The 12,546-nt window shown below is 32.4% G+C and overlaps 1 protein-coding gene across 1 annotated transcript in view; it reads right to left on the minus strand.

The window, feature by feature from the left end:
- Positions 1 to 275: 275 nt before the first annotated feature.
- Positions 276 to 12,546, minus strand: part of Rtkn2 (rhotekin 2) — a 58,706-nt gene continuing 46,435 nt past the window's right edge. The window contains exons 10-12 of the mRNA XM_048335529.1: positions 6,739 to 6,904; positions 2,039 to 2,146; positions 276 to 811 (exon numbers count right to left, since the gene is read on the minus strand). Coding sequence (XP_048191486.1) covers positions 276 to 811; positions 2,039 to 2,146; positions 6,739 to 6,904 — 810 coding nt within the window. The remainder of the gene's footprint in view (positions 812 to 2,038; positions 2,147 to 6,738; positions 6,905 to 12,546) is intronic.

Here is a 12,546-nt window from a genome sequence, read left to right on the forward strand (position 1 = left end):
CATAAATTAACCCTTCCAACAATTAGGATATTGTCTAGAAACCGCCTCTTAAGCTCTATGGGGAAAATCACTTATATTCTGAAAACCAGAAGTAAAAGCAAAATGTATTCCTTCATTATAAGATAGTTTTCTATATCTAGTAGTTTATTAATTATTTATGTAGATTGATATCATATTTACCTATACAATTATGTAACTTTACTACATTTATAATGCTCCTGAATTAAGCCTTCCAGTTATAGATTTTTGTTAAATGTTTTATACAGTAAAGTTTTCTATACTTGTGCCTGCAACCATGATCGAGGGTCCAAAATGTCTTTGATGGATTTCTGCCTTGGAGCTGGCACTGGCTTAGTTTCAAAATTGTTTTTAGTGTCTGTGTGCTCACCATCAGTTAAACTACTTTTCCTGGCAGGAGGAAGTTTTCGAGGAGAAGCGACTGGTTTCTGTAAGTGGTGCATTAGGTTTGAAAGTCTGGTGTCCAAAGGCGAGGCTCGAGATACACTTGTTTTTCCCCAGTTGTCCTTCACAGATTGATCTGTGTTGCTCTGTGTTTTGAAGCTGAACGGAGGTTTATCAGATGGAGGAAGAGGAGCTCGTCTCTTTTTCCTTTTACCATCTTGTGCTGGCTCACTTTCAGGGGACAACACCTTTTTGTGGATGACCATTTCATGATTGCCATCAAAGATTGTAGCCCATGGAGGTGGCGAGGGTTCTTTACCTTGATCAATAAGGAACTGTCCATTTGTCTCTTCAATTTTCTTTTGTATTATGTCAGTTAAATTTTCAAGTTTCACAGGTGAATCAATACCTGTAATAATTTTAAGAAAAAATGCATAGAAAAAAAATCCAGCCAGGTATATGCACTTTACTTTCAGTAAGTTTGTTCTGCAAATAACTACGCTATCTACAACAACCATCAAAAAGTTAGTAGTGGGATAAACAATAAAATGTTTAATTATAAAAATAATCATATCAATAAAACAAAAATTAAGGATCTTATAAACTGCACTACACAAATTATATAGCATATACACAATACATACGTAAAATACATAATATGTCCATCTATAATAAACAACATAAAAAAGTTCCTGAAATGGAGATATATGAGTATGTTTTCATTCTTGGAATTTTTTTTATCTTATTTTGAAAACTAAGGAAGTTTAGTATAGAAACTGGGATGAGTATGACTGGATTAATACTTTGCTTTCCTACAGACCAGTAGTATCTGTTGAAAGGAAAAAAAAATCCTCAAACCCCAAACCCAGGGAAGGAATGTGAAGCCCTCATACCATTTGGTGATAAGGTACTGGGTGAAAGGTTCTTTGGGAAAAACAAAAATCAGAGATACCCAACAAATGGAAGCATTACTGGTATTTTTAAGTGTGTAAATACAAACATATAATTTTAATCTACAATTTCTAGTATGTGGAAGTTCAGGTATATTAGTGGCAGATTAGACTAAAGTTTATTGTTGACCTGTGCTTCAATCAATGTTTCACTATGGCAATCCCCTAAAGGCAGCATAAATAAATACCTTCCAAAGCATATGGAAATGAAATACAAATAAGTTAGGAAAATTTAAATTTTCTAGAGTATTAGACTTAACTGATTATTGTTGGCTAGAGATGAAAGCTTCTAATCCTTAATATTCACCCATCAACACTTAAAAACAAACAACAAAATACAGGAAAAGAATCACTGAATATAATTTCATTTTAAAATCTGCAAGTTTACATTTTCTGAAATGTTCATCAGCAGCTCAGCTAATATTTATTCTCTGTGCACTTTTATTCATTTTAAGTCTTAAAATCTGTTTGATCTTGAGCAAACTATGAAAAATGTGTATTCATTAATTTTGTATTAATTCATCTATTAAACATGAGTTCCTTAGTCTATAATCATATTCTTTTTTCATTCATTTTGATTGTGCCCTGAAAATTTCAGCATTTTAATTTCAATAGAATAAGCTGCTTGAGTAGGGACAATGTTGTTTTTGTTACCCTGCAGCTTAGAAAAGACAAACCCCACTTACTCATATCATGGTAGACTGAGGTCGCCTCTTTTGTCAAGAACAAAGGTGGTTTCCGTGGTGACATAATCTCAATTTTCATAAGTTCCTCACAACAATGCTTCCATTGGCCTAAGAAAGAAAGAAAGACAGAAAAATAGCAGGCTAGTTTAAGATATAAATGTGAAGACATAGAATTCATTTTGAACAGATATCAACATATATCTTTGCCTGGAAAGTAAACACTGAATTTATAAATACAACATTGCCTTAAGGAAACTTGTGCAAAAGCTAGTCCTACACATAATTTCAAAATCTAATTTTGTGCATAAAACTAGTTTATTTAAAAAGTAAAGTTATATGCAGAGATAGTAGGACCTCTAGGCTATATTATTTCACAAAATAACCAACAATTACTTCTAAATTTCTATTCATAGTAGAAGCTCATCAGGCTGTTATTTTAAATATCAAAACATGAAGTACTCACAAAGACAGGTAAAGTAACTATAAACTCAAATGCAGTTGTCTTGAAGGAACTAGAAAAAAGGAATTAGGCAGCCCTCAAAAATTTTATATAAGAAAATAAAATTTATGTAACCATTATCTCTTTAAGATTACCATGCTTTACCAAGATTACCATGATTACTAAAATCATATCGCTCTAAAAAATGTGTTTTCATTTAAATAAAAGCCTAACTATGTAGAAATATTTATCAACAAAATTCTGAGACTACACTATTATAGAGAAATGGGCATTGAAAAAAAGATAAAATAATAAACTTGAACAACTATTTCATCTATCAAGGTAAAATTTAAGTGTGGATATTATTATTTTCAGATTTCTCTTGAGTAAATGTCATAAAGTTTAATTTTCTAAATTTAATGTACATCTGCATGCTCATTAGAAACTATCCTAGATATTGCGTGTCTATTAATATTATTTTAAAAAGTTACAGAGGCTCTCTATTCTTATACCTATACCGATAGAAAAATAATATAATACACTTATGCCTTTTTTTTTTTTTTTTGGCCAGTCCTGGGGCTTGGACTCAGGGCCTGAGCACTGTCCCTGGCTTCTTTTTTCTCAAGGCTAGCACTCTGCCACTTGAGCCACAGTGCCACTTCTGGCCATTTTCTGTATATGTGGTGCTGGGGAATTGAACCCAGGGCCTCATGTATACAAGGCAAGCACTCTTGCCACTAGGCCATATCCCCAGCCCCACACCTATGCCTTTTTAAAGACTGGTTTATGCTCCACATTTCTTCTCTTATATTCTCAATATACACATTCAATATCCAACTTGGATGTTTTCCATGGCTAAAAAAGGCATTTCATGCTTAAATTATGTATTCATTTTGTTGTTTCTAGTAGATATACTGTCATGACAAAATGGTGTTATATGCATAAATTTTAAATACACTACCTTAACTAGTTAAGAAGTATATAAAAGCCTTTTGGTATGTTTTTTAATCACAAAGCTAAGTAGAGAATATTGTAAAGTTTAGAAAACACTTTCACTAAAACTTAAAGAAGAAATAAATTCCCAAACACAAGGCTTTAAAGCTTGCTCTCTAAATGTAAATCCAGTAGAATAGAGATTTGACATTTTTCTCTCAATTTCCTTTTTTAGACAAATATATAAAAGCCATTTTTTCTTCTTTGTAGTAGGAAAAAAATTCTTTATCTAATGGAAAATAATGATTCACTTAAAACTGGCAAATATTTTCCTGTCATATTCTTGGACAAATTCTTTTGAATTCTTTGAAATTCTTGGTATTTTTTTTGTGCACTCATAGATAAAAGCAGTCATTGTTAAACTAGAGGCAGAATACTAATCATGTTGCAAATTAGAATTTCATATTATTCTACATGTTACTGATATGTCAGAAGTAGAAATATGATCTGTTCTTTGGTCAAAATTTTATAACTGAAATGCTGTCTTTTCCAGTGTATAACTTTGTATGCGTAGATATACATGATAGCTAGTATGAAACCAAAGGCCCAATATAAAATAAATATTAAATGTTTTGTCTGAATAACAATCTCTATATTTAAAAGTGATTTTCCGAATACTGTTATAATGCCCCCAGTCAAAACTGCTGGACTCAATATTTATATTATGAAATATTTGAAAAATATTTCTATTATTAAATATCTGAAAAATATTTAATGTGAAGACTGTCTTAACTTTCTATCTTTGACCCACCATTCCTAGCTGTAACCTACTGACAATCCAGAACAAGGATTATTTCTCTTTTACATGGCTATTAGGTTTCAAATATTAAACATAGTGATTATATCTTCCTTGCTTCTAACCTTCATACCTTAGCTATTCTAGAGGCTCAACAGACCCACTTCCATCACTGTTTCCTTGTATATTCTACCTGGAAGTTGGGACAAAGAATTGACATTTATTCCAAATATTGAAATATTCTCATATAACTCTCTTTTTCTATCACTCTTTTTTCTGTGCTACACATCATTCCTTCAACCAAGATCACAAGAAACTATGCTTGTCAATAAAAATGGAAAACTTTCAAGTATAATTTAAAATTTAGGATATTATAAATATTTTCATACATAGCAATTTCAAAGTAAATGTAAGAGAACTTTAAAATTAGTCTGGTAAATTTTTATCAAAAAAAAATAAAAGAGAAATTAAGTACCAAAGAAGCCAGAGTTGAGTACCACATTATTATCATTCATTATTTCCTTGTTCCTGGTACACATTCTCAAATTTTCATCCCTCTAGCTTCCCACTTCAAGATGAAAAAGTATTTTAGCTAATCTAGAAAACAAGACTATCCACTGGTATTAGTTTACACCCAGACTACTACTTCTACTATTTGACACTATTTCTTCCACATAGCCATCTTTTTGGTTTTAGGCCCATTAAAGAATAATTAGAATAATTTCTAAATACAGTATGGAATTTTACAAAACAGACTCTAAGAGCATTTAGGAAAGCAGTTAAAATTTCAGCTAAGATTAGCAAAAGAAGGGAAGTTGTTGGCATGATACGGTTGTACATGCCTGTAATCTCAGCACTGAGAAGTCAAAGGCACGCGCTGATAAAGATAGAACAAATAAATACTTCAACATTAATTAAGAACCTAGGGATGCTATTTAAGGAAGACATATTGTAAGGAATTTAATAATGACAAATGCAGTCTTAATATTCTATACATATATGAAAATGGAACTTGGAAAATTGAGAAGATGCATGGGGTTAGGAGAAATAAGGAATTATTAGGAAAGGGGTGACTTTGAACAAGATGCATTGTACTCACAAACTGACATGATGAATTGAAAAATCCACGTAGAAATACTTAAGGATAATTTTTCTTTTTTTCTTTTTTGCCAGTCCTGGGCCTTAGACTTGGAGCTTGAGCACTGTCCCTGGCTTCTTTTTGCTCAAGGCTAGCACTCTGCCACTTGAACCACAGTGCCACTTCTAGCCATTTTCTATATATGTGGTGCTGGGGTATCGAACCCAGGGCTTCATGTATACGAGGCAAGCACCCTTGCTACTGCTACTAGGCCACATTCCCAGCCCCAAGGATAATTTTTCTTAACAGTCATACAAGGAATTCTCTATCTCACTACCATGAACTAGAGCCTTTTAAGATCTAAGTTTTCTCATTTTTACAGTGGAGTGAAATATCTTCTACATCACAGGAATGTTATTGGAAATACAGACATTTGGAACATAGGAGGTAGTCAATAAATTAAATTATTTTCTTTCTTTCTTCCCAAACCTTACTCTAAAACCCAATGAAGGCATGAATCAGAGGAGACCTAAAAAATTAACCAGACAACTGTAGGTATTAGCTCCTTATAATGTTCCAGAAGACATAATTCCTAAAATTTCTTGAGGATTGTTTCTGTAAGTCGCAAAAATAGCTTTAAATTGTGTGAAAGTGATAACCTTGTAGCTTTGTAAGAGAAGATTGTATACAATAAATGCTAATTGAATCTAGTAAGTTAATTTAATCAGAAATAGCCATCATGAATACTCTCTGTTTTCAACATAAAATTCTAGATAACAAATAGGCTGTTAAATAAATTGCTGCAAAAGACAAAAAATGCTACAATTTCATTATTTTCCTGTTAGTAAGTCTTCTTTAAACTGACAATCAAAGATTAGAATCTCAAATATTTTTCACACTAGAACCAGACTGAAACACTATCACATTATTTTCTTTATAATCCTTGGCACTAGACTGTTACTGAAAAACCACATAAGATTAAAAAAATTCTCTGAGTGATATCCAAGATGATACAGTAACAAATGTACAGTTAACAGAAGCTTACATAAAACTAAGGCTCTGTCTGAACATTTCAATATTTTAGGATGATTACTACCCTGAAAAAGCATTTTGCTCTTCAAATGGCTTCTTATCTCTTGGATCAAATATATTGCCTTAAGTAGATAAAGTCTTAATATTTTAAGAAAATGTTGCTTTAGGGATCAAAGGAAGCAGAAAAAGGAGTGCTAGGAACTAAGACAAACTTCTATAACCATAGTTGGTGAGACACTGGAAAGAGATGGAGAGAGAGAAAAAAGCATCAGTGTAATGACAATATATTAACATTTTATTCAAGAGCATACAACATCCTTGCTATATAAGCTCTAGGAGGAAAATTTTTAATATTTAGATTTCTATGTGCAAACATTCAGGCAATGCGAATATATTGCTAGAAAATCCCAATATCTACTTACTAAGATCAAAGAAATGCTGCCAGAAGGCTTCCATCCACTTCTGAAGATCTTCTTTGCTATCAACTGAAAAAATATGAGTTATAGATTGCCCAGCAACAGGGTTGATGACAGAGAAACTATGGATTCTTTTCTTGGTATCTTTATCCATTGCCCGAATTCTGGTGTCCTAAAAATTAGGATAAAATTGGTATTTTACAAGAGAACATTAATGTAATGCTCAAACAAATGTTTTATTACTTAGTTACCATACTTATATAACTATAATTATAATCTTATTGGGGTTCATTTGAAATTTAAAATAGATTGAGAATTTCCAACATTCAAGCTCAAATCTAAGAGATCTTTAAAAAGAATATTTTATATTAAAAACCAAGTAATGTTTCAAGTATGCTACACATATAGCACTTATAGGAAATTACATGAGATTAAAACATAAACTGTTTTGATCTATCTCAGTCTGAGTGGGAGTGTGCTGTCTTTTACATACATCTTAAAATATTCAGTAAAACAAGTACAGTATGTCATAACTTTAATGTGGATTGTAAGTCAACTATATTTTCAGCAGTAATAAAATTAAATCAGTAAAGTATGTTTCTTATTCTAATATTTATACATATACATTTATACATATTACAGTAAGTAGTAGTATAATCATAACTTAGTGCTTAATGTAGCGAAAACAGTTGGGTACTGCTCATTAACACTTATTTTATCTGTAACATTCATTTACAAACCTCATAGTTAAAGATCCAAAAGGTAATATAACCCTTATCAAGTTACTTCTATAATGAATGCTGAATACAACACCCTACCACAAAGGCAATGATTTCATTCATGATGACAGTCTAAACCTTATTCTTACTGTGTCTCCCATAGAAGAGAAAGGTCTACCCAAGTTGCACAGAAGGGCTGGTAAGCCACATGGCAAGCTAGCCATAGCAACCCCATATAGTTCAGACCACGGGACTGGGGAGGAATTAATGCCTGAAACAAAACTGTCTATTATACAATGACAGAGATTTGAATGCCTATATAATAATTAGCTTCACATTTTTCTAGGACACTCCTATCTAGTAGAAATACAATGTGAACCACATATGTAATTTAAAATTTTCCAAAAAACCAACATATTTAAAAGAAAAAGAAATGGGTGAAATAAATTTTAACAGTATAGTTTGTGCAAGACAACATAGCCAAATATTATCATTTTAACATGTGGTTGGTATAAAAAGTTACTCTGATAGCTAAAAGTTTCTCTTTTTTTACACTAATAATTCACATCTCCATTCAGATCAACCATATTTGAAATAGCCAACAGCTACTGGAAGTAGTGGCCCCTGGGTTCTACACAGCAGGTCTAGAGGAACATGACTAAGCCTCCTAGAATGTATGCAGAATATGTAAGGTAGCAGTTACAAAAGCAGATTTTGTGTGGGAAGCAATTCTTGACTCCATTGAGTAGAAAGGTGAAGAGACTGTGTCGCAACAATCAAAACTTACATAAACATTCCAGGATGCTTATGTGAGTATGTGAGAAGTAGCAAAGAATCAGGAAGAAAACCTAATCACTCCAAGGAAGAACACAGGAAGTTAAAACCACATATTTTACAAATGGAGTTCTTTTCTGGAGGAATTGGTATTCAAAAATCACATGGGGAAATATATGTTGTATAAAGTAGCAACATTACTTGGAACCTGTAGATCACATGATAAAAGGATTGGTAAACATTGGAAAGTTGGCCTATTCTGTCATTATAACGAGACTTAGGATCAGAATAATAATTTTATCACGATAAAGTCTTTGTTTCTATCTTGACAATAAACTTTGTGAATTATTTCTATTAAGTATTTGTTTATATAGAATAAAAATACTAGAGCCATGAGCTAGTTGCTCACATAATCCTCTTTACTCAGGAGGCTGAGATCTGAGCATTACGGTTCAAAGCCACCCCAGGCTGGAAAGTCTGAGAGACTCTTATCTCCAATTAACCACCAAAAAGTCAGAAGTGGAGCTGTGGCTCAATTAGTAGATCCCTAGCCTTGAACAAAAAAGCTCAAGGATAATACCTAGGCCCTGAGTTAAAAAATACCACAAATATTGTACTAAATAGAAACTTGCAAGCTGAAAGATTAATCAGTTTAACAACAACAACAAAAAAAAGGTTTTATTTTAATCTGCCAGGTGCCTATGGCTCACCCTGTAATCCTAGATACTCAGGAGTCTCAGATCCAAGGAGGAAGTTTGGGTTTGTGAAATTATTATCTCCCATTAACTACCACCACCAACAAAAAGCCAGTGGAAAGCTGTGGCTCAAGTGGTAGAGCATTAGCTTTGAGCAAAAATGCTCAAGACAGTGTCCAGGCTCTGAGTTCAAGCCCTAGAACCAACACATATAAAAAAAAATGTTTATTATCATTATCAGAGAATGACTTAAGCTCTAGGAAGAATCTGTAATGATACTCTATCTAACTAAATAAAGTCTGAATCATTGTGGAGAATCTTCCACTACTGTCTCTAATAGCACCATCATCACCACCAACTAAACTGTGATAACAGTTCTGTTGATAACAGACTGTGCTTTCTTGCACTCAATTTCATTTTAATACATTTCTGACTACTTTTTGCTATATGATTAAAATAGATTCAACTTTTAAATAAAGAAAATCTGATTTTTATAGCTGAATATTTAGAATTTTTTGAACAAGGTATCATTTAAAAAGAAACTGATACATAGAAAATATGATGAAGTAGATAACTTACAGCCTGCTAGGAAAATATAACAAAAAAGATAAATATGAACACTCCATTAATTCTGGTAACCATAAATAACACTACATTTTTTTAATGTGAGAGGCTTTTCAAGGTGCAAATAAAATTCAGAATCTAAATTAACTTCATGCAAAATAATTTAAGTAATGGAAAACATTTTCCCCAAGTTACACATGAAAGAAAAGGTGATTAGAACAAGTAGTTCCTCAGAAACTACCAATGTCCATGCAAGTCTTTTTAGTGTCAACAATTGTGCTCAGGTCTCCACTTCTCAGAAAAGGACAGCTTGTGGTTAAAAAACACCAAGGTAAATTTTAGTTAGGACTGTTATCATTGTTGACTCATGTAAATGATGAACAAGGAAAGCATCTTCTTAACAGAGAGGGTATAAAAACAAACAACTTGGGAATTCTCTCCACTCTATTTCTACACTCTAATGTATTGCCTACCACCAAGTTAGTGGCTGTCAAAATATTCAAAATTAAGACAGGAATGAAACAAATAATGTAACAATAAAGTTTTGAATTAACAGACATGGATCCTGTGAAATTTCTAATCTAACTCAATTAATGAATGAGGAAATGTCTTCTCAGAGAGAAACACTCTACATGAGACCAACTCTGTTCTTGTTTTCTTTTGCTAGTCCTAACCCTTTCAGTTAATTTGAGAGGCTTTGTAACTCATTTTTTTTATTGATTTATGGATGGAGATTCACTATTGTTGGTAGCTGGTTTTTTTTTTTCAGTCAGCATACACTAAACTTCTGCAGCATAACATGGAGGAGTACCCAGAGAAGGCCACATGAACTTTATAGAACATAATATGAGAAGTTAATTGTGCAATGAAAATATAAGCTCTCAGTGAATGGAAAGCTTCCTGTAGATTTTTCACTATTTTGAATAAGACTTTTCTTTCTGTATAAATGGAAAATTACTAGATCACAGATAAATTTATAAATTGTTTCTTATTTTACTTTTGACTACCTGATCTTAAAAAAAAAAAAAAGTCTGTTACTACCACTAGATTATGGTCCGTAAATACTTTTGCCTATAAAAAGGACTGAGTGCTCTTTAGAGAAATGGCTGATCATCAGCCTTGTCCACAAATATAGAAAATGATTCTGGAAGAACCTGTTCTATCAGATTCGGAGATTACTAAGGTGTGTCAAAAAGCCTCAAGGCAGATTTGAGGATGCTTCCAGTCAAACCTGGGACAATTATACAGCACCAATAAAAATAACAGTAGTAAAGGACTAATACATGATCTGCTTTTGAATCCACAAATTCATAATGATATTTAAAGGTTAAGTCCCTTCAATGACGCTAGGTAAACACTTAATAGTTTTTAAATCTTTATCTTGTTTATCTTGGAAGAACTGTACCTCAGGGTAACTAAAGAATTGATGTCACAAAGGTATTTCCCTTAAGTGGAGAGAGAATGCTAAAAACTGCATTTGCAATCCCTAATAAAGGGTCTAAGTAATGTTGATTAATGTGTGCTTATCGTGAGTGGAAAACTCAGATTATTTTATACTTCTTAGCAGAAGTATAAAACACTTTCTAAAGCATATTTTACTAGCTAACCAACAAACCTTGAATTTGACTTAAGAGAAAAAAGACAACAAAAAGATACAATAAATAAAATTGATTACAGAAAACTTTAGGATAAATGACCTAATTTATTTAACAAGGTGTGTGTATGTGTGTGTGTGCAAGATTATTATGTGCAATGGCAGGGGGGTGAGGGAAGAGAAACAATGGAAGGAGAAGGAAGAAAGAGGGTAAGAAGAAGGAAGAGAGAAAAGAAGAGCCAATAAACTAGGAGCCTTAAAAATCCTAATTAGTCAACTGAAACGTATGGTTCTTTTTTTTTTTCAAATTTTTATTATCAAACTGATGTACAGAGAGGTTACAGTTTCATACGTTAGGTATTGGATACATTACTTGTACTGTTTGTTACCTCGTACCTCATTCCCTCCTCCCTCCTCCCCCTATCCCTTTCCCCCCATGAGGTGTTCAGTTCATTTACACCAAACAGTTTTGCAAATATTGCTTTTGTAGTTGTTTGTCCTTTTTTACCCTGTGTCTCTCGATTTTGGTATTCCCTTTCAATTTCCTAGTTCTAATACCAGTATAGACGGTTTCCAATATACTCAGATAAGATTACAGAGATAGTGTAGATACAACCACAGGAAGGTGATACAAGAACATCATCAATAGTAGAAGCTACAGATACACATGGGATGTTGAAAGTAGTTACAACTGTGATATAACAATCGTTTCCCTAACATGTATGGTTCTTATTTGGACCCTGATTCAAAAACCTATGATAAGAATTATACGACTGGGATATTTTGAGCACTGCCTGGATTTTTAATGATTTAATGATAATGATTTTTAATATTTGACTATACGTGTGACTACATATATATATGTTTACATATATATTCTTGTCACACAACAAGAATATTTACAAGTAAAATGCTATCGTTTCTAGGCTATGCTTCAAAGTAATTCTGGTTGCACACATGGGTTCATTCGCTACATAAAAGACCTTGAACTCATTTCCACAAAATTATTTTAAATAAAATATAAATAAAAGCAGGTCTGTTAGTCTCCACTTTCTTATCTGTAATGCAAATATTTCATCCCTTTCTCACAAACATGTTGTAAAGACAAACGAGTTCCCTTTGAAAAATGCTTGCTCTAACGTCTTACAGATAGGCAATGGAAATAAATTAATAAAAAATAAATAAATGTAGCTGCTTTAAACAAGCCTTAAAGTTTATCTACACTCTAGTGATGAAGAAAGCACACATTTACACAATAAAAATGCTATAGTGTGCAAATCACAGCTATAAATAGTATCAAGCACTAAGTATTGTCAGTACCAATTTAATTACTTCCATTTCATGACAGTGAAATCGAAATGTAAACTCCTTTGAACAAAAGGCTCTTAAAAAACTTTTTCTATATTTAATAAAAGGCAATCTGCATACTTGGCATGGTTCAAATATTAAGAAGATTAATATAAATGGA

The sequence above is a fragment of the Perognathus longimembris genome, chromosome 2 (genome assembly GCF_023159225.1).
Source record: "Perognathus longimembris pacificus isolate PPM17 chromosome 2, ASM2315922v1, whole genome shotgun sequence".
Classification (NCBI taxonomy): domain Eukaryota; kingdom Metazoa; phylum Chordata; class Mammalia; order Rodentia; family Heteromyidae; genus Perognathus; species Perognathus longimembris.